Source organism: Arvicola amphibius, chromosome 5 (assembly GCF_903992535.2).
Source record: "Arvicola amphibius chromosome 5, mArvAmp1.2, whole genome shotgun sequence".
Classification (NCBI taxonomy): domain Eukaryota; kingdom Metazoa; phylum Chordata; class Mammalia; order Rodentia; family Cricetidae; genus Arvicola; species Arvicola amphibius.
In genome coordinates, this window is record NC_052051.1 from 22,684,663 (window position 1) to 22,708,199 (window position 23,537).

At 42.6% G+C, this 23,537-nt stretch overlaps 1 protein-coding gene across 2 annotated transcripts in view; it reads left to right on the forward strand.

Moving 5' to 3' along the window:
- The window catches only part of LOC119814092 (transient receptor potential cation channel subfamily C member 4 associated protein), a 73,402-nt gene that overhangs the window by 25,028 nt on the left and 24,837 nt on the right, over nt 1–23,537 (forward strand). For both annotated transcript variants that reach the window (XM_038329393.2, XM_038329394.2), the window contains exons 4-7: nt 1,806–1,863; nt 3,914–3,969; nt 7,760–7,888; nt 13,868–14,075. In XM_038329393.2, coding sequence (XP_038185321.1) covers nt 1,806–1,863; nt 3,914–3,969; nt 7,760–7,888; nt 13,868–14,075 — 451 coding nt within the window. The remainder of the gene's footprint in view (nt 1–1,805; nt 1,864–3,913; nt 3,970–7,759; nt 7,889–13,867; nt 14,076–23,537) is intronic.

Genomic DNA, 23,537 nt, shown 5'->3' on the forward strand with positions numbered 1-23,537 from the left:
TACCCCTGTTCCAGTGACAGTGCAGTGCTTCACTGTGACTTGGTTTGAACTTTCCTGCTGGCCAGTGATGTTGACAGTCTTTCATGTGTTTGTCATTTGCTTCTCTTTAAGGGACTGTCGTCTCCAATCCCATTTTCAAATTGCGTTTTCTCTTTTTTTATCATTAAGATGTAAGTTATTTATGTATTTTTCTTTCATATTTTCTCCATAGCTTTAAAAACTTTTAGTTCAGTGGTGCTGGCACCTGCCTTTAGTGCCAGTACTCACCTGCAGTCGGAAAGCAGAGGCAGGTGGAGCTGCTGCTTCTTCCTATCTCTGAGACAGTATCTCATTAAGTTGCTTAGACTGGTATTGTACTAACTTTGTAACCTAAGTAGGCCTTGAGATTTCATCCTTCTGCCTCCCAAATAGGTATGGTATGGTTATATACCTATGCTACCAGACCTGGCTACAATGGAATTTATTGCAAATGCAAAGATTGAAGTGTTACAACTTTATCATGCCTGGCCTTCACATTCTCATCCTTTCTCCCAAGTGATAGAACCACACCCTTGCATATGCTAGGCTAGAGCTAGCATTCCTGCTCCAGTCCACCATTGTTGTTCTGCATTCCCTCTTAATCAGTTTTGTGATCTTGTAACCTTTACTTAGACCTCTACTTCTGAACTGCTTGTTAAGAAGTGTATATAGGGGTTCATATATATATATGTGTATATTCATATATATATTCATATACATATACATATATATATACACACAGAGCAGAAAGCTGCCTTCAGAGCACCTTTTGTTGTTTGCCTAAGTCCCGAGCCTTCCCGCTACCAGTACAGTTAGCTGTTAATGCAGTTGTGCAGAAAGCCAAGTCCCATGAGTCTCCAGAAGTGAGTCTGGATGCTGGGGATTTTATTTTGTCAGCTACTGTCTCATGCAAAAGCTCCTCCTCTTATTTCTGGATGTCAGAGTCACTCAGCGCATGCAGTCCCCAGGATGGGTTTAGTTTCTTAAGATTTGTTGCTGGTTTCAGATGAGCAGAGGCTTTCTTAAGATCCCTTAGCTGCTTTTTAGTCTTAAAGGCTGCCTGTTGACGTTAAAACAATGAGAAGAAACAGAAACTTTAAAAATGCTGATGGATCATTTTTCTCCCACTTGGCTTGAGGTGTCTTGAATATGCTGTCCAATATTGGCATGTAGCTAGAAAGGGCTAGGAGAACATTTGGTTCTGTTCCAAAATTATTCCTAACTTGATTTAAGCAACAAAATAAAACAAAATACCCATTTATGGTGAATTTCTTTAAATACGTGGACTTAGCTGTTTTGTTAGCACAGAGATTATTTTAAAATATTTTAATATATTTAAGTAGAAAGCGGGCTGGAGGTGAATACTTGTAGTCCCGGTACTTGGAAGGCTGAGGTTGAAGGATCATGAGTTGGAGGTTAGCCTGGGCTGATCAGCTAGACTGTGTCTCAAAACAACAAAAATCCTGAAATAGGAAGCAATTTATTCAAATTGTTATAAAAATAAGAGCTGTTCCTTGAGGGCTGGAGAGACGACTCAGGTAAAGTGTTATGGTCTGGCAGAGAACTCAGATTCTGTGCCCAGCACCCAGAGGGCAAATCACAATTTCTGTACCTCCAGTTCCAGAGGATCCAGTGCCCTTTTCTGGCCTGAGGGTTCCTTCCTGCCTCCTACAACAAGAGGGTTTGGCAACTCCTTGGGCCACAGATGTTCATTGGAAAAATTGTTTCATAAGTTGTGCTTTGAATTAATTTTGAAGATTTTTTTATTTTTTATTTTTTGTTTTCAGCTTCTTATAGAAATTCTTATGAGGCCTACAATCTCTATCCGGGGACAGAAACTAAAAAGTAAGTATGCTTGTTAGGCTCCTGTCCTCGTCCCAATGTGCCAGTGTGGTGGCTACTGTCAGGAGTTGTTCTCTTTTTTTGAGACATGAGAACCTAACTTCCAGTCAGCTCTAGAACTTGCTCTGTCCCTCCCAGGATAAGCAGTGCACTGCATTAGTTATATATTTGTTAGAAATAGATAAATGAAAAAGAAAAAGAAGTTCAGTCATTGCCAGGGTCATATATGGTAAAAGTCAGTGTTTGCATAATTCATAATTTTCTAAGTTGGGTGATAGGTTTAGCTGTTGTATTATTCTCACAACTTGCATGTGTGACAGGTGCTCTTTTTTAGGGTTCAGTATTTAGTTTTCAAAAATTCTACCTTAAAGGTGCACTTCACTGCTTTTAAAAGTCTGAGATCACTTCAGTTAACATCCGTGTGTGTGTGTGTGTCTCTAATATACATACACATTTTAAATTTGCACCCACATTAGTGGGATGTAGTACTGTGTGCGGCCCATTTGTGTATGCAGTGGTAATTAGAGAATTCATATCCTTTTTTGGTGGGGCAAGGGTGAGGCAGGCTACCTGAGGATGACCTTAAATTCCTGACCCTTCTGCCTCCACTGTCCCAAGTACTAGTGTTGCAGGCTTGTGTCACCATGTCCTGGTCTCATACTCATTTTGAGCATCTCAACTTTGTACTCTAATAGTAAGTAGAATCTTCTAATGCAGTGGTTCTCAACTGTCCTAATGCTGCAACCCTTTAATACAGTTCCTCATGTGGTGACTCCCAACCTTTGCTGGTGTTATGAATTGAATAGTAATGTAAATATCTGATATGCAGTATCTCTGATATGCAACCCCTGTGAAACGGTCACTTGACACCCCCCCTCGGGGTTGTGACCCACAGGTTGAGGTCCCCTGATTTAATGGCCTGTTGGTCACTCGGTTTCTCCCGCTCCCCATAGATTTGTGGGTCCCACGAGGAGTGGGGCTTCCCTTCCGCTTTTGCTTGCAACTCCATCTAAGCCGAGTAGTCAGCAAACTCTTGATGAGTGCATGAATCTACTCCCTTTGGAAATGAAAAGTTGGGAACTACTGAAATAATTCTGATTCATTCTACTTTAAATTCATTGAATAACTAAGCAAGGCAAAATGTATCAAATTTGTTGAGAGGTAGCAATGAGGGAAACCACATACGTACATAGCCAAGAGTAGATGAGTGACCAATCTGTCTGGCCAGGCTAGTCTGACTGACAGGGCCACTCTTTGGGATCTTGAGGGAGATTTGGATGTTAGAGTTTATGGCAATGAGGAAATGAATGAAAACTGGTTTTAAAAATCAGGGCAACACTAGATTAAGCACTCTACCGTGGCTCATACTGAGCTTTATCAACTCTGGGGCTCATAAAATGAAGTTCCTTTTTGTGTTACTGTCTTGTTCTGCTCATTAATATATGGTGAGTTCTTTATTTATTGGAACTGACAGTATATCAGACATTAGAGGCCACTTTCCTAATAGAGATAACTGTAACAACCAGGAAATCTAAACCCAGTTGGCAAGTCTGAGGTAGAAGTGATGCCCCTTGTTTTCTGCTGGCAGACTTTTCAATGGGAAGAATTTGGTCAGGAATCTTAACACTCTGAATTCCAGTTGTTCTGATTTTGTTTTTTTGTTTGTTTGTTTCTTTTGTTGTTTTTCAAGACAGGGTTTCTCTGTGTAACTTTGGAGCCTCTCCTGGAATTTGCTCGGTGGGCCAGACAGGCCTTGAACTCACAGAGATCTGCCTGCCTCTGCCTCCCCAGTGCTGGGATTAAAGGTGTGCGCCACCACTGCCTGGTGGTTTTGATTTTGAAAATAGACCTCAAGTCTTTTTCTGGTGCACTGTGGTGTGGTGAGGCGCTCGTGTGTTCACTCCAAGCAGCCTAGTCTAAGCGCCTGTGCGGTGCTTTGCCTCCCCAGTGCTGGGAGTGCAGGCACCCAGCACACACCCAGCTAGAACATTTTTTATGTTCCAGAAGAGTGCTTATGTTACAGAGAAGAATAACGCTCCTCCTTCCCTTTCAGTAAGTGATGAGATGTCGAAGGACTGCTTGAGCATCCTGTACAACACCTGTGTCTGTGTGAGTATTTCCTCTGTATCGTGCCCACGGATCTCCTCCTGTCTTTACTGGTGAGGCGGGAATGCTTGAGTGGGGTGGCAGACAAGAGAATGCCTTAGATATTTAAGGGAATTGCCCTGATTTTCTGTGTGCATAAGAATCGGGACCAGCAGGTAGAAATAATGGAGAGGCCGAATTTTGTAGCACTTACTTAGAGCTAAAGCTACCTTGACAGGCCCCGAACTCCATAGCCAGCACCCCTCACCTCAGGTGTCCAAGCAGAAACTGACCACTGCTTGTTGAAGGCCGACAAGTGTTGGCAGTGTCCATACCTTTAAAATAAGTTTAAGTCTAGTTTTCCTGATCCTTCATTTTCCTACTGGAAAACAAGAGTCAGAGGTCCTGCCCATATATTTATTGACAACGGCAGTCTGTGGGATCAGCCGCTGTGTCTGGAAGAATGGGGAATAAAGGAAGTCATGGAGAAAGAAAGGAACTGAACACTAACTGTTGGAAGTTGATTTTTGTACCCTGAGACTGATCTACAGAGTGTGAGATCATAGGTGTGAATGCACTTTGTAAGCAGTGTGTAAATGTTGGTTTTTAAAGGCGAAGCGCTGACTTTAGGAACTTAGGGTAAACTTACTTGTCGCGGTACACAGCAGAACACACTAAGTGTCACAGTGCACAGCAGAACACACTAGATGCTGTTGTGGAAATGAGACCTCTGTTGTGGTGGTGAAAGGAACATTTAACTCTGTTTTTTGTCTTACTCTAAAGAAAGTTTTGGGGAATATTGCTAAGAGCACAGACTGAGAAGTAGATACGAAAGAAAGGTAAAAGGAGGGTGGGCACATACTACACAAAACCGAGCTGACAGAGAGTTCAGGTCATAGTTGTGTGTGCACTGTAGGGTTCCGGCTTCTTAGTCTAAGACCAGCACAGGTAGTGCACACCAGTATCTGACGGTTAACTGCTGTCGGTTATTGTGTATTTCCTTAGAGCCATTTTTTAATAAGAAAATAATTATGTTGGTACTATATTTTAACACATCTAGTAAGAATATTATCATTCCGGTCAGTTTTTAAAATATTTTACTTTTTTGTACCAAGCTTTCAGGATCCAGTATGGTTCACACCTAGAGTGTGTCTGCTTTTCAGGTGCTCAGTAGCCATTTTGTTACAGCTGCTAGCACAGAACAGCACAGGCAGGGCTGTAATACAAAAGACTGGTTGCCAAGAACGTGCAACTGTTTTGCAGCTAAAGTTAATATTTTTACAAAAAAAAAAAAACCAACAAAAGACAGAATGGAAGAGAGTGACACCGTAATTGTCAAGTTTTCTACAAGAATGTTTTAAATTGTGACCTAATATTAATCAGAGACATTCTAGTAAGACAGTTCAGTTTTAAAAACTTCAGGCTACAGAGATGGCTCATCTGGTAAAGTGCTTCCCACACGAGCATAAGGACCCCAGTTTGATGCCATGGAACAGAGGAGGTGTGGTAGTGGATGCCTGTAATCACAGTGCTGAGAGGGCAGGGGCGGTGGGTGTCCAGGTCTCACTGGCCAGCCTAGAGAACTTTCCGAGTTCTAGGCCAGCGAGAGACTTAGTTTATTTTTATCAGCCTCTTTATTTTGAAGATTAAATTCAATTGACACATTTATTTCACTAATTATGAAGTTCTCTTAGCTTGGGGTACCCACTCACCAGTTTCAATTCCAAACTCTCTTGAGTTACTTGCCAGCTAGTCCTAGTCCTTTATTGCCCCTTGTTTTTACTCTAGCCTTTAAATATCGTCCATGAGCTAGGTCCGCTCTAGATAGCAGAGGTGTGAAGATAGAACACCTCTGTTCCAACAGTCAGTGGATGGAGGTCATGTTTGGTGAAGGATGTGGGCAGGTATAGACCACATGCTTTGAGGCTTCAGAGGAAGAGGAGTGCATGCATTTAGAGTGGTTCAGGAAAATTCCACAGAGAAGGGATCTTCTGTTTTTTTTTTTTTTTTTTTTTTTTTTTGTTTTTGTTTTTTGTTTTTCGAGACAGGGTTTCCCTGTAGTTTCTAGAGCCTGTCCTGGAACTAGCTCTTGTAGACCAGGCTGGCCTCGAACTCAGAGATCCGCCTGCCTCTGCCTCTCGAGTGCTGGGATTAAAGGCGTGCGCCACCACCGCCCGGCCCAGAAGGGATCTTCTGGATGAGTTGGTAGGCTTGCTTTCCTCCTCCCATCCTTGACAATAATTTATGAATAACAAAGCATATATGTTATTTAATATACTTATATATTTATATATGTTTTATATGTATACACACAGAGTTATGTGAGTGTGTGTGTGTGTGTGTGTGTGTGTGTGTGTGTATAGAAGTTAGAGAAGAGTTCATTGGGAATAATTCTCTCCTTCCACTAGTGGGTTCAAGGATCAAATTCAGATTGAGTTTGGTCCCAGGTACCTTTACCCATCAAGATATTTTGCTGGCCCCAAAGCATATTCTTGACTAAAGAAAATGTCAACGGTAGATAAGATACAGTGTTAATCACATGTGATCCATTAAGCAAATTAAACAACTACCAGAAATTTGCTACAAATAATTTGAGATTTCTGTATGCTGCTTTGTGTAGAAGCCACATTTCCTTTTATTTGTTTGTTTATTTATTTATTTATTTATTTATTTTATTTCGAGACAGTTTCTCTGTAACTTTGGAACTAACTCTTGTAGACCAGCCTCGAACTCACAGAGATCCGCCTGCTTCTGCCTCCCAGTGCTGGGATTAAAGGCGTGCGCCGCCACCACCACCTGGCTAGAAACCACATTTCATGGCAAATTTTTTTATTCTACAAAAGGCAAAAAGAATAGCTACATTATTTTCTTAATGGTTTCCCCATAATGTAGGCCAAGCATACTTGAGTTATATGTTCTCTACTAGCAGACACTCATCTTGTTCCCGTGTTCTAAGTGGCTGTGACAGATAGGACCTTTGTGGTTAGAAGGGAAGAACAAAGAGGTAGAATTAGGAACCCCTGTATGCTTCAGTGTTAACAGCCCACTGTCACTCAGCCTGACCTGACCTGGGTAAGCCTCTGGGAGATTGTCCCTGACAGATACTGTGCGCCTGTTTGAAGGACCCTTGAGTGTCAGTCAGAAGAGTGAGTTAACTTGTAGCAAAGGAAACTAAGCCTGTTGCTCCGAGATCACTTTGGCGCCAGATGTGGCTGAGTGTTCCCTGCGCTCTCGCTGGCGTCCTCCCAGACGCTGGAGCTCACGGTGCACAGGCCAAGAAAGGGAGATCCAGAGTGAGAAGTGATTGGCTCAGGGTCACCTGGATAGAAGTAGAGTTTAGTTTTGACCCTCAAAAGTCATATTTTAGACCACGAGTTCGTTCAGATTGAGCCTGGCCTGCAGAAGCTTGCACAGCGCTGTTCTGAAGCATCACCGCTCGCGCATCCTAACTGCAGCTTGATTATGCTCCAGGTGGCATTGCTCACATTAGTCCATGGGCTTTAGTCCACATGGTGCTGGTTGGCTAAGTGGAGCCACTAGGGGCTTAGACTTTATGAGCTAGCTGAAGCTGTTCATTGCCTTCTGCTTTTTTTCTTTCCCCTGTTCTTAGCTCCAAAGCGGGCTCTCCCTGTCGTGTGGTCTGAGGGCCAAGAGTTTTTACACATATTCCCTACTGTATACACGACTTCCTATATTTCTTGGCTCATGCTAGTTTTTCAGGATGGGATTGCTTCTGCGTCTGCAGTAGTGCTTTGCTCTTCGTATTGTGTGTTGTGGGTCACAAGCTTGCCTTTTCTCCCTTTTCATGTGACAGACGGAAGGAGTAACAAAGCGTTTGGCAGAGAAGAATGATTTCGTGATCTTTCTGTTTACACTGATGACAAGTAAGAAGACATTCTTACAAACAGCAACACTCATTGAAGATATTTTGGGTGTTAAAAAGGTGAGCTGTGCGGAGGTTAAGAGCATTGCCTGCTCTTCCAAAGGTCCTGAGTTCAATTCCCGGCAACCACATGGTGGCTCACAACCATCTGTAATGGGGTCTGCTGCCCTCTTCTGGCCTGCGGGCATGCACACAGACAGAATATTGTATACATAATAAATAAATAAATAAATAAATAAATAAATAAATAAATAGGGAAAAAAAAAAGGGTGAGCTGTGTTCTCCCGCTATGGGACAGAGTCTCAGGTACTGGATTGTAGAGCCTGGCTAATGACTAGTCAAGGCTCCTTTAAAAGAAGCTCTTTCCCACCCCAGTGTTAAAGTATTTGTTCTTAGATAGGTTCAGATATAAAAATAGGTTGTATTCCTTATGCCTATGGGTCTTTATGGTTGTGAAACAAATACGTATATAAAGTGAAGTCAAACAGAGTATGAAACACAACACTTCACATTGATTTGGTGAATTTTAGTGCTCCTTGCTAAGATAAAATTGCTTCTCACTAACTGTAGTTGCACAAGTGCTTTTTTTGTTATATGCACTGGGACTGCTCACAGAGCAGCTTTCTGCGGTTGAATGCTGGGAAATGCTTTTCATTAGTTTTGTCCCCTCTAGTGGTAATATTTGGCCTTTGCTTTTTAAATCTACCTTTGTATTTTCCTGTCAGCCTCAGTTAAAGTTGGCTAACTGCCTTGAACATGAGATAACAGTATAAGCTCTGAAACCCTGCCATTCTGTTTCCTTCCTTCCTTCCTTCCTTCCTTCCTTCCTTCCTTCCTTCCTTCTTTCCATTCTTGCTGTTTATTTGTTGTTGTTGTTGTTGTTGTTGTTTTGATACAGGGTTTCTCTGTGTAGCCCTGGCTGTCCTGGAACTCGCTCTGTACACTAGGGCGGTCTCAAACTCACAGAGATCTGCCCGCTTCTGCTTCCTAAGTGTTGGGATTAAAGGTGTGTGCCACCACCGCCCAGCTGGGGTTTTGTTGTTGTTGTTGTTTGTTTGCTTTTATTAAAGTGGTACTAGGAGTTGTGCTTAGGGTCTTCGTGCACATTCTAGGCGAGTGTTCTACTGCTGAACTCTTATCTCTGGGTGAGAGTGAGACTTTGCCTCAGAAAACAGCGACTAAAAGATGAGAGCATTAAAGTCTTCTCATTGGGAACTCGTAGACTTCCACAGCTGCTCCTGTGTGCACTCTGCTGCAGTTTTGGCTAACTCGTTAGGATCTGGAGTTTCCTTCTGTCCTCTTCGCTCTTCACTGCTGCTGCCTGGCAGATTTCTTCTCATTGCTGTAGAGTCTCCGTAAGGTTGCTGTTGCCGAAAAGAGGGTACCCCACACACTGTTCCCCCAGCTTTCACCTCTGTTTTCTGCAGGGCTTGCCTGTTATTGCCCAGGCAGAAACATCACAAGTGACCCATTGTCTGTGGGAACACATTCTCAGTGTGTACAGGCCCCAGACAGTCCCTTTGTGTTCTTCGATAAAATGCTTTTGTTATGTCCCAAGAATTGTGTACTCAGTGCAGTGTGTGAGAATGGCTGTCAGTGCAGGAACTCCATGCCCCCTGGCAGTCTCAGAGTAGGAGACAGTGACTGCTCCTTCCCAACTTGGTCCACCTAGTACATCATGCCTTCTTGTGCCTGTCTGTGTTATCAAATTTGTGATCGGTTCTACTATACTTTGTAGGTGCCTTGGTGTAATGTACAAAACTAATGTGGAAACTTGAGCCACTGACTGGGAAAAGGTACCTGCATTCATACAACAAACAAAGGATTAGCCGGGCAGTGGTGGTGCACACCTTTAATCCCAGCGCTCGTGAGGCAGAGGCAGGCGAATCTCTGTGAGTTCAAGGCCAGCCTGATCTACAAAATGAGTTCCAGAACAGCCCAGGGATACACAGAGAAACCTGCTTTGAAAAATAAACAAACAAAAAACCCAAAGGATTAATATTCAGAATTCATCAAAAATTCCTACAAATCAGCACAAAAAACCACAAATGGTTTAGTTAATTAATGAGCAAAGTTATAAACAGACATTTCACAAAGGAGAAACAGATGAGCCATAAGTAAATGTTTGGCTTCATTGATAAGTGGGAAATGCAGCTCTATACTGTGTGAGGTGAGAGAGCAGATCCTGATGAATATAGGGGTGGAACTCTTTCAGCAGAATGAACTTACCTATTTTTTTATTTTGTTCTTGAATGTGTATTTGACATGCTGTGTGCACAGCACTCAGAAGCACTGCCCCAAGGGCTAAGCCTCAATGTTTTACTGTGGATGGGCTATATGTGACTTGTGTCTAAAACATACTTGTGGGAAAATGAGTCTTAAAAATGAAAACATGCAGCCAGGGAGATGGCCTCACAGTATAGGCACCTGCCACCACACCTGGCAGCCTGAGTTCAGTCCTGGAAACACATAGTGGAAGGAGAGAACCAGTGCCTGCGGCTTGTCCTCTGCCCTCCTTTTGTGCTCTGGCACACACCCATCAGACACGCAGCACACCATGTGCACTGTTGTAGGATATTGTACACTGTGTGAAGGTGGATTGCTGTGATTGGTGTATAAAACGTTGAACGGCCAATAGCTAGGCAGAAGTATAAGCGGGACTTCCAGGCACAGAGAGAAGTAGGAAGAGGAATCTAGTCATGTGGGGAGAGGTGAGGAGACACAGAGGAAGAAGATCAGCCATACCTGACAGATACAGATTAATATAAATGAGTTGATTTAAGTTATAAGAGCTAGGTAAAACAAGCCTAAACTAAGGGTCAAGCGTTCAAAGAAAAATCTGACTACAGCACACCATATAGATATATCTATGCATACATGCACACTCACCCATACATATATACACATATACCACATACACACATATACAAATACACATGTACACACACCCATTCACACATGCACACTCACCTACATACACACACATGTACACACACAATTAAATAAAATACAATTAGAAAAGTATTTTAAAGGAAACAAAAATGCTAGGTGCTAGGGAATGGCTTGGTGGATAAAAAACTTAGAGTAAAAGTGTGAGGACTGGAGTTTGAATCCCCAACACCCATATAAAAACCAAGTGGTCGGGTGGCCCATGTATAACCCTACTTCCTAGAAAGCACAGACAAGGGATCCTGGGCAAAGCTGGCTAGCTAAACAAGGCAAATAGGCAAGCTCCATATTTCAGTAAACAAGACAAATCTAGTAAGATGCCTAACATCAGCCTCTGGCCAGCATGTATATCATCCATACATGTACACACATGTGAATATGTATGTACATACATGCAAAAAAGAAATGAGAACACTAGAATAAACCCTGAAGGTCTGTCAGCTAGATGGAACAGATCCAAGTGTGTCGTGGAAGGCTATTGTTTGAAGATGTTCTCCCCCCGCATGCATTTTTATTGTGTTGCAATGGAAAGCACATGTCTTACTGGTGGATCAGAATTCTTTAGTAGCTACTGCCCTAGAAAAACTTTTCTGTGGGCATCAAGCAACAAAACTTGCCCCTGTTTCAGAGTAGAAAACTAAAACAAGCCTGTGGCCCATGTCTCGTCACACACTGAATACAGTAAAGCATTAGACATGACTGGTGCTGTGGGTCAGAGCACAGCTGAAGAGGGGAGTGACTGAGAGATAAAGCCAGCTACAGCGCACTGGAGGCTACCTGTCATTTTCATAAAATTCAAACATAAAACCTTTTAATGACAAAGTAATTCATAGCAGTGGTGACCTCACAGAGGCAGAGATATGATAGGGAAGCTCAAACAGTGAAAAAGCCCAGTATGTTTTATAACAAGTATCCCATGTTAAACTTAAAAAATTAGTGAAGCTGAGTGTAATGTAACCTTTATTCTAGGGAGGCTGAGGCAGGGGGATTACTAGAAGTCTAAGTCCAGCCTAGGCTATAGCATGAGTTTTAAACTAGCGTAAGTGGATAGTGGGATACCCCATCTTAAAACCAACAGCAATAAAAAATGGGTGTGGGGTGGTGGGACCTAGGTTGGACTCACACCTGAGTTGGCCAGGGCTAGAAGGATGGTGGAGCTGAGAGTCACCCACTGAGTTAGATGGGCTGGGGATCGGAGGAGCGGAGAGAGTGTCTCATGGTAACAGTAGTACCAGCATTCATGTGTACTGACTGGGACGGTGACAGGCCCCTGTTCCCAAGTGCTTCCTTCTTAACAAGCCGCTGTCCTTCATCACCACATCCAGGAATCATTTGCCTTTTAGGTGCAGTTTCCTGAGCTCCTCGCCACCCAGGGCCATGCGTTAGGACTCTAAGGAAAAGTCAGGGTCTAGTGTTAGATTGCTTGGGAAGTAGATGCGAGAGAAATAATTAAAAGTTTCCGTGCAGTGATAGAAAACTAGCCAGTCTAGTAGAAGTAGATGGGTGGGGTGAGGGAACAGGTGCCATGTGTAGACAGGCTCACACAGCACAGCCCGAGTGACTGCCCTCATGGCAGATAGCAACATGGAGTTTGAGAGAACCACAGAGACAGACTGGGTGGGATGAAACTCTGACTTTTTATACTTTTCTCCCACAAGTTACCAAGGAGTCCCAGATGAACCACCCTCTAGCAGGATGCTCCTAGTTCCTAAGGACTCTTCAGGGTTTCACCACCTTCCAGTAGCGCTTCCCTAAAAGCCTAGTTCTCCAGGTATGACCTGTGGTGAGACTCAAATCATACAGCTAAAAAAGAAGGGAAATTCCTTTACACATCTGTTAAAAGTTGCAGTGAACATTAATTTTAAAACTTTGGAAGTGTATCTGATAATCTGAAGAAGGTAAGTTCTATACTGTGCACATGTCCACAAGGACCACTGCAGCAGACAGTTGTAGTCAGGAGTTAGCGTTCCCCTAGGTATGCAGAGAGGGGAGCACAACACCATGTCGTAAAGCAGTGGAAAAGAACTGAACTAGAGCCGCTTGTTGGAAGCTCCGTATAAGTTTCAGTGTGGAATCACAAGCAAGGTCTGGTATATTCACGTCACGTGCCCAGCAGTGTTGTGGAGATTAATGGAAATATTTATAAGGACTGAAAACTACCTGGGAACAGTAAACTTTACAAGCTCAAAATAATGGTTACCTCTGGAAAGTGAAAGGGGATTGTAACTGTAGGACTGTGCAGATGCCTTTAGCTATGTTTGAAAAGTTTTATTTCTTTTTAAAAAATTAATACAAGCACCAGTGGTGGTGCACGCCTTTAATCCCAGCACTTGGGAGGCAGAGGCAGGTGGATTTCTGTGTATTCAAGGCCAGCCTGGTCTACAGAGCTAGCCAGGGCTACACAGGGCTACACAGAGAAGCCCTGTCCCCCCCCCCCCAAAAAAAAAAAAAAAAAAACAAAACCAAGAACAAAAAACTAATCTAGGAAATCTAGGAATAGGGATTCCTAACTCAACTATCTAACTCAACTATCGGATGCTTGCCTAGCGTGTACAAAGCCCTGGGTTTGATCCCAGCAGCACAATCAGCTGTGCATAGGGGTGCACACCTGTAATTCCAGCACTCAAGGGGTGGAAACAGGAGAATGACAAATTCAAGTTCATCCTCAGCTGCACAGTTTAAGGCTAGTCTGGGCTATATAGAACCTATCTCAAAAAAAAAAATTCTATAGGGAGAATAGTGATTTGTGATTTATAAAACTTGAGTGGTAGGTTTTTTAGAGGGAACAGAACGTGCTGCAAGAACAAAGGTAGCCATTGGAAACAGTTGTACTTGCAGGGTAAATGTAACCTCCACACCGAGATAGATGAGTCCTGTTCTGTTAACTACCTGGGAACGTAAACACAAGTTCAAAATAATGGCAAGAGGAGAGATTGCAGAAGTTAACTGAGGTTGCACAGCTGAGGTCTGCAGAGCTGGGATTTGAACCCAAGTGGGCTCACAGCCCTGCCCTGAGGAAGAATGCAAGGAGGATACATACAGCTTCGTGAGGAATTGAGCATGGGGGTTGTTTATTTGTGTCTTCTATAGGAAATGATTCGGCTAGATGAAGTTCCTAATCTGAGTTCCTTAGTATCCAATTTCGATCAGCAGCAGCTTGCTAACTTCTGCCGGATTCTGGCTGTCACCATTTCAGAGATGGACACGGGAAATGACGACAAACACACACTTCTTGCCAAAAATGCTCAGCAGAAGAAGAGCTTGAGCTTGGGGCCTTCTGCAGCTGAAATCAACCAAGGTAAAGCATTCTCAACAGTTCTTGATTGTATTTGAGACCCTTCTTAAATCACCTGGCTCTTAATACCTACCTATATGTAATCAGTGTATTAGGGCTTCTGGGGCCCATTTGAAGGATGTACATTTTATATGTGTGATTTTTGTTTTTTTGTTTGTTTGTTTTATATTTCAGGACAAAGTTCAGTAGCTTTAATCAGGTTTCTTAATGGATCTAGAAGTTAAAAACACCTAGAAGTTAAAAAAAAACCACTGTTTAATTAGAATTACAAATGTTTTAACCCCTGTTATAGACATGGTATATACCATGTTTTTCATGACAGCTGGGTAACAGAAGAGCAGGACAGCCCACATAGTCATCTGTGAGAGGCCACTTACATCACGGACTGTTTGTATCATGAAGAATGACACTTTAAAAGAGTGACGATACATGTATAGACTGGTATAGGGAACTCTACAAAATACATTCATTATGAAAAGGGAAGCAGTGGCAGACAGTGCCTGCTTAGCACAGGTGCTGGGTTCAGACCCTAGCAGTTGAGGTAGGTGGGGAGTAAGAGGATAAAAGGGTGGGTACTTTAATGTAAGATGGGGATGGGGACTAAGATGCATGGTTGTTTGTTTACTGCAGTATGCATAAAGAAATTGAAGGATCCAAAGAATTGTCAAGTGCTTACCTGCTAGGAAGTGATTGGCAGCAACCACTTCTTACTGTATGCTTCTTAGGCTGTTTGATTTAGAGCACTGTATTCCAGAGATAACAAGTACCAGAGGACGAAAAGGGAAAGAAATAAACTCTTTAGTTTGTGGAAATGGAAAATAAGAGTCACCATTCTATTCTGCCTGGCTGTTTTCAATTAACTTTACTCTGCAAGTTATTCCATTCCTGTACATATAAAATCAGACAGTTCCACTTACAGGTGGTTAATATGCCATGTATATGCGTGCCATAATTTATTATTCTGATATCCTGTTGATACAAATTTGATTTATTTCAGGTCTTTGTTTCTACAGATAACTCCCTTAAATAATAGGATACAGTGGGCTAAGTATCTGAATTTTATATTTTGGAGGATTAACCCTGCAAGATAATTGCTAGTCTTGTCAGTTGCTGCCCCTGCACCTTCCCCAGTGCAGGCCATTTTTGGATTGCTTGACATTTGGCCTAGCTGATAAGTTAGAAAAATGAAAAATAAAAAAGGGGGGAGAGGTGTTTGTTTTTTGTCCTCACTGCAATTATTCTACATTAAGATAAAGATCATTGTTTTAGTCAGGATTCCTTAGAGAAACAATGTATAGAAATATATGTATTTCAAATTAGCTCATGTTGAAATAGCAACAGCAGCTGTCTCGTAGCTAGAGGCCAAGAGCCCAATTGCTCAGGCCTTAAACCTAATGCCTCAGCAATCAGAGTAGTACCACAGTGTCAGCCTCACACTGAAGAAGCTGAGTTTGAGAGACTTGGGCCTCTCAGTCCCAGTCTGGTGCCAAAACCTGATGGGTTCTTGGAGTGCCGCTGGCCCTCTGTCAGTGAAAGAAGCCTGGTTCTGATGTCTGTGAAGGAATTGTGGGTGGCAGCAACATGATAAATTAATTAGCTGTTGAGAGGGAAGGAGTGATCTTCCTTCCACCATGCTCTTAAATCCAGACTGCTACTAGAAAATGTCACCCACACTTGGGGTTGCTCTTCCCAAAGCACTTAAGACCATCAGGACAATTGCTCAGAGGAGAGTCCCTCGGGTGATTCTAATGTGTGACAAGTTGACATTAAAACCAGATATCACATTCATAGGACAAAATTAACCACTTTTGAGTGAACAATTCACTGACATTTAATATACTTACAAGTTGCACAGCTTTGCCTTTGATGACATTTTCACCTCTCCAGGATGAAAGGCTGTGCACAATAAGCAATTCTTCCCTGTTCCCCTTCCTGTAGACTCCTGCCAGCCTCTAACCTGTTTCCTGTCACTGTGGCTATATCTTGGATATAAATCCCAACAGGATCATTTACTGTGTGACCTTTGGTACATGGTTTCTTTTCACTTGGCATGTTTTCTGAGGTCACTGACATTGTGGCATGTCATTACTTCATTCCTTCATATGACTGGGTAATGTTCATAATATGTATATACCACAACATGTCCACGTGTCAGGGACATCTGGGTTGTTTTTCTCTTTAGACTTGTCAGTGTCGGTTGTCGCTGCTGCTGTGAGCACACGTGTATTTGAGCACTCACTGTCAGTTCTTTGGGTATGTGCCTAGGGTTGGAATTGCTGGGCCAACTGTATGCAAGTTTCTGTTTAAAATTTTGAGGAACCTCACTCTTGATGGTGTGTGCGTGCGTGCGTGCGTGCATGCGTGTTGTGTTGTGGTATTGAAGATTGAGCCCAGGGCTTCATGGTAGGCAAGCACTCTGCCACTAAGCTTCACCTCCAGAACTCAATTGGCTTTTAATTGGTTTTTCATTCTTTTCAGTTTTTGTATTTGTTTCTTGTTTCTACATCCCAACCACAGTTTCTCCTCCCTCCCCATCTACTCCTCCCCCATTTCTCTTCAGAAAAGGACAGACTTCCCATGGATATCAGCCAGCCATGACACATCAAGTTGCAGTGAGCCTAGGCACCTCCTCTCCTATTGAGGCTGGATGAGACACCCAGTAGGAGGAAAGGGTCCCAACAGCAGGCAGCAGAATCAGAGACAGCTCCTGTTCTCATTGTTAGGAGTCCCTACAAGACAACCAAGCTACACAACTGTCACATATGTTCAGAGGGTCACTCCATGCAGGCTCCCTGGTTGACTCTTCAGTGTCTGTGAGCCCAGGTTAGTAGATTCTGTGGTTTTCTTGTGCTGTCCCTGACTCCTCTGCCTCCTGCAATCCTCCTCCCCCTCTTTCTCAGGATTCCTGAGCTCTATCTGATGTTTGGCTGTGGGTCTCTGCAGCCGTTTCCGTCAGTTGCTGGGTGCAGCCTCTCTGATGATCACTGAGCTGGGCACCAGTCTGTGAGTCAGCAGAATATCATTAGGAATCATTTCATTGACTGTTTTTGTTTTCTTCCCCTAGTTGTGTTTGATTCTATCCTAGGTCTCTGGCTATCTTGCCTCTGGGTTCTGGCCCTCCAGCAAGTGTCAGGGGTGAGCTCCCTCCCGTGGTACGTGTCTTAAGCTGAAGCAGTTATTGGTTGGCCATTCCCACAATTTCTGTGCCACCCCAGCACATCTTGTAGACAGGACAAATTGTAGGTCGAAGATTTTGTGACTGGGTTGGTTGTGTCCCAGTCCCTCTACTGGAAGTCTTGCCTGGTTACAGGAGTTGGCCAATTCAAGCTCCATATTCCCCATTGACAGGAGTCTAAGCTAGGGCCACCCTTACAGATCCCTGAGGGTTTCCATTGCAGTAGGTTTATTGCTCTTCCCAGAGATGCCCCGCAATCCAGTTGTCTCTCGCAGTACTCTCTCCCTCCATCTCCCCGCACCTGATCCGTCTGTTCCCATCCCTTCCCCACTTCCCCACCAGCAGTGTCTATTCTATTTCCCTTCACCCCGACATTCCAGCATCCCCCCACCCCCACTTGAGCCCTTCTTGTTTGTTTGTTAGTTTCTCTGGGTCTGTGGATCGTAGCATGATTATCCTTTACTTAGCGACTAATATCCACTTATGAGTGAGTCCATTCCATGTTTGTTTTTCTGGATCTGGGGTACCTCACTCAGGATGATCTTTTCTAGTTCCATCAATCTGACAGCAAATTTCATGATGTCATTATTTTTAACAGCTGAGTAATACTCCAGTGTACAAATGTACCACACTTCCTTTATCCATTTGGCTCAGCCGTTAAAGGCTAGGCTCACGACCAAAAGCAATTCTAATTTTTAAATTAAATCAAACCCTGTTTCACGGAGTATAAAAAACTCAAATTATTTATCAAACTATAATGGGTACTTAATTTGTGATGTTGTTAAAATAAGCTGCTTCATTACTATTGTATTAATAGTAATAATCATAAAGTAATTTATTTTTAAAGAAGTTTCCTTAAGGGACTGGAGAGATGGCTCAGTGGTTAAGAGCACTGGCTTCGTTTATAGAGGGTTTAGTTCCCAGGACCCATATGGCAGCTCACAATCACGTGAAATTGCATTTCAAGGATATCCAATGCCCTCTCTTATCATGTGTGAGCTCCAGGCATGCATGGGGTACACATACACACACACATACAAATATCATCTAAAAAAGAAGCCATTTTCTTTCATGTATTCTTTTGAATTTTACTTTTAAATTTTCAATTATGGAAAACTTCACACTTGGGAATGTAGAGAAAACATACCTATAATTCATGTTTACTTACCACCCAGCTTCAATTATTTTCAACCAATGGCTTATACTGTTTTGCCTCTGTTCCATTAACTCCCTACTTCACAGGTTTTGGTTTTTTTTTTTTTTTATTTGTTCTTTGTTTTTGTTTTTTGAGGGAAAAGGTTGGAGTATTAATGATGGGATTGAATTCAGAGCCTCATGCATACTTAACATATGCTGTTAACTGAGTTACATCCCTAATACTTTTGAGTTCTTTTGAGACAAATCCCATATGTTTCATTCAGTGTTCTACAAGATGACTTTTTATTTTGAGATAGTCTCCCAAGAAACCTCCCAAGACTGGTTTCACACTCCTGTGCTCATTTGATCTTTTCCACCTTGTCCTCCTGAGTAGCAAAAACACAAGCTTTGCTAGGTGGTAGTGGTGCATGCCTTTAATGCCATCACTTGGGAGCCAGAGACAGGAAGATCTCTGTGAGTTCGAGGCCAGCCTGCTCTACAGAGTAAGTTCTAGAACAGCCAGAGCTACACAGAGTAACCCTGTCTCTAGATAAATAAATAAATAGTACAGGCAATGTGCCACTGCACCTGGCATATAGTGTGTGTGTGTGTGTGTGTGTGTGTGTGTGTGTGTGTTTTCTTGGTCAAGGTCTCATGTAACCTGTGTTGGCATTGAACCTTTCATGTATCTTAGATAGCTGATCCTCCAGCCATCACATCCTTAGTGCTGGGGTCACAGGCATATGCTACCATGTCCAGTTTACGCAGTTCTGGGAATATCAAACCCAGGGCTTCTTTCCTGGTAGGCAAGTACTTAACCAACTGGGCTGCATCCCCAACCACTAGATGGTGACTTGTTAAAAACATTACCTATTACAGTTACACACAAAAAATTAACAGTGATATCTTGATATAATGAAATACCTAGTTGTTAATATTTGATTCTGTGCTACATGGCTTAGAAAAACCCACAGATTAAGAAAGGTACATTGTAGTTCCCTTCCTTTGGTTCAGTTCGATTCAGCTGTTCTTATGGCAACTGCTGCTCTTGGTATCTCTTGTCATCCCAGGGAAATCTGATGCTAGCTGTGTAAGCAAATATGCTCTTGTTGTCTCATTTAAAGATGGAAAGGTAGAGCCAGGTTAAACCCAGTCGTTAGAGTTGATCATGGTCTCTTGTACTCATCAGAGCCTGTCTTACTTGTTACTGAGTGAAGTGTGGTCCAGGGGAAATAGGGCTGAGTAATTGCTCCAACTTTTCTTCCCCTTGAAGAGAACACTCATCCTTTTTCTTCCTGCTAGGAAGCATTTCTTACAGAAACCTTAGAAACTGAAGGTAAGTGGGTTTTCCTTTGTTCTGAGGCAGGTTTTTGTTATGTATCCCAGGCTGTCCCTGTACGTAGGATTCTCCTGCACCACCACACTCAGTATTTGTTTCATTCATCTTATATTAACATAAATTAATGTAATAAGGTGATTTTATTTATTTATTTATTTTTTTGGGGGGGGGGTTTGAAACAGAAGCTGTCTATGTAGCCCTGTTTCTATGTAGAAACTCACTATATAGACCAGGCTATCTTCCAACTTACAGGCAGATGCATCTGCTTCTGCCTCCCAAGTGCTCAGATTCAAAATATGTATCACCATGCCCATCATGACATTTTCATATACGTGTATAATGTGCTTTTATCATAGCCTTTCCTCATACTCTCTTGTTCCCCTCCCACTCCATCCCATTCCCTTACTGTTTTCACGCGTGTGTGTGTTTGTCATTACATTTTATTGGAGTGTTGTGTTGTTGTTATTTTACAGGATCCTAGAAGAGGGTTCATTTGCAAGAACATTGGTCTCTTACCAGTGGTTATACCACTAAGAAAATCCTTTCCTCTCCCCCAGCAACAATTAATTTCCTATAGATACTCAAATAGCTAATGGGCCCCTCCATTTTAGGTATTGTTATCTGCTTATAAGTCCTAGGGATAATGAGGCCTTATATGCTCTTTCCCAGCCCATGACATGCTGCTGGTCAGCAGTGGTGTGCAGGTCTTGTTATGGTAGCAGAATTGCTGTGAGATCGAGAACGCAGCAGCAGTGTTGTGCACCCAAGATGGCAACCTTTTCCCTCCCCTCCTTGCTCTATCACTTTTTTGTTGTTGTTTGTTTTTGGTTTTGTTTTGTTTTTGGTTTTTCGAGACAGGGGTTCTCTGTGGCTTTGGAGCCTGTCCTGGAACTAGCTCTGTAGACCAGGCTGGCCTCGAACTCACAGAGATCCGCCTGCCTCTGCCTCCTGAGTGCTGGGATTAAAGGCGTGCGCCACCACCGCCCGGCCTCTCTATCACTCTTACATTCTTTCCAGTTTCTGGCATGGCATTCAGGCATCTTTTGCTCTCAGCACTTTGACTGGTTATGAATCTGTGCAGTTCATACTGCCAGCTGTAAAAGGGAGCCTCCGACCAAAGCTGAGAGCACCTGTTTAATAGGCACATTGTGTCCATTTAGTAAAAACAGCTGCAGTAGCTTCCCCCTGTGGTCTGTGACCTATATGGCCACTGGTTTCTGATCAGGCTTACAGCCTCAAACATAGAGTCCCTCCCATGGAGCAGTTTCCATTTCCATTCCAACCAAGCAGTTAGTTACCCCACTATTGACTTGCCACTTGTACACCCATGGGCACTTTTGCTGGTTGGTCAGTAGTGTAGCATACAGGAGCCACAGCTGAATAAGATGGCTGTTCTCCCCTAGCAGCTTGAGTAACACCTTTTGGCACTTCAGAAAACAGGGGGTCTTCCTTGATCAAACCTGATCTCTGTCAACCTTGAATGAATCAACAGTCTTTCATTTTCTGTGGAAACAAAAGCATAACCTCTTTGTAGGATTAGGAAGCCACATTTGGCTCCTTTTTTTTTTTTTTTGTATGTTTGAAGCCTTTTTTAAAGCTTTTTCAGGTTTTATACAGAAATAGATGCCCTCAACGTTGGACACCATCTGTAGCGAATCTTTCTCTGTCTCACCTGTCAGCTCCCAGATAACTACATGAAGACTTCTTATTATAAAAGCTCAGCTGATAGCTTAGGCTTGTTTCTTACCAGCTCTTACAACTTAAATTAACATATTTCTATTAATTTACATGCTACCACATGACTCATAGCTTATTACCTTATCTCTTATACATCCAGCTTCCTCTGCCTCTGACTTGGGACTCTGCCTTCTTTCCAGCATTCTCTCTGCCCCAAAATCCTATGTGGCTATTGACCATTTAGCTTTTTATTAAACCAATCATAGTGGTGTATCTTCACACAGTGTAAAGGAATATTCCACAATAGTTTCAAATCCAGTTCTTTTCTTTTTCATTTTTTTAGAAGATCTTTTCCCATTCTGTAGGCTGTCGTTTTGTCTTGTAGACTGTGTCCTTTGCTTTACAGAAGCTTTTCAGTTTCAGGAGGTCCCATTTGTTAATTGTTTCTCTCAGTGTCTGTGCTGCTGGGGTTATATTTAGGAAGTGGTTCCCTGTGCCAATGTGTTCAAGTGTACTTCCCACTTTCTCTTCTATAAGGTTCAGTGTGGCTGGCTTTATGTTGAGGTCTTTGATCCATTTGGACTTGAGTTTTGTGCATGGTGATAGATATGGATCTATATTCATTCTTCTACATGTTGATATCCAGTTATGCCAGCACCACTTGTTAAACATGCTTTCTTTTTTCCATTTGATATTTGTCAAAAATCAGGTGTTCGAAGATGTGTGGATTGATATCCGGGTCTTCTGTTCGGTTCCATTGGTCCTCTTGTCTGTTCTTTTGCCAATGCCAGGCTGTTTTCAGTACTGTAGTTCTGTAGTAGAGTTTGAAGTCAGGGATTGTGATGCCTCCAGAAGTTCTTTTATTGTACAGGATTGTTTTGGCTATCCTGGGTTTTTTGCTTTTTCATATGAAGTTGAGTACCATTCTTTCAAGGTCTTTGAAGAATTTTGCTGTGATTTTGATGGGTATTGCATTGAACACAACCAGTTATTTTTAAAGATTTTATTTTGTTTTTTAAAATGTGTATTGTGTTGTGTATGCCATGCATGTGTAGGTTTCCCTAGAAACCAGAACAGGGTATCAGATTCCCTGAAACTGGCGTTAGAGGCCTCTCATTGCTGGTGCTGGGAAATGAACTTGGGTTCTCTGGAAGGCCAGCAAACATTCTTAACCATCCTCACCACCACACCCAGTCTTTGAAGTGTTGTTTCTATCCTGTCTTGTTCAGAAGCAGCCCCTGTGAAACTCAGAGTGTATGCTTCCATTCTTCTTTCCTGGTGCTAAGGATTAAACACAGGGCCTACTGCAGCCTGGATGTGCTCACCACCCAGCTACACCCCAGCCCGGCTTCTGTTCTTTAAATTTGGGGGGGGGGATGAGCTTAAATCAATATTGTTTAATAATTTGTATTTTCTCCTTAACAAGTTTTTTTTGGAGAATTATATAAAAATATGTGTCATCGGGCTGGAGAGATGGCTCAGTGGTTAAGAGCATTGCCTGCTCTTCCAAAGGTCCTGTGTTTAATTCCCGGCAACCACATGGTGGCTCACAACCATCTGTAATGAGGTCTGGTGCCCTCTTCTGACCTGCAGACATAATACAGACAGAATATTGTATACATAATAAATATTTTAAAAAAATGTGTCATCTTTTTAAGAGTCTGTTGTGTTCTCTATGGAGCTAGCATATATGATCAGTTTGTTGATGATAGACATTTAGTGATCTCCATATTTGTACCATTACAAAAAAGAATATCATTGAATATATACAGATTTGTGTGTGTGTGTGTGTGTGTGTGTGTGTGTGTGCATGTATGCATATGCCAGACACCATCTTCGGCTATTCTTCCTCAGGGCTGTTCACCTTGAATTTTGAGGCAAGATTCTTCACTGGGGACCTTGTCCTGTTAGTTTTTTGTAAACTTCGTGCAGCTAGGGTCAAATGGGAAGAGGAACCTCAGTTGAGAAAACACCTCCATCAGATTCCCCGTAGTCTGCAGGGAGGAATGGGGGAAGAATTGGCTTGCTGGTTAGGCTAGACTGGCTCTGAGGGCCAACTTCTTAGATGGTACAAGGGGTGGATTAAAGGTGTGCGCCAACATGCCTGGCTACTTATGGTTTATTATTTTATGTATAT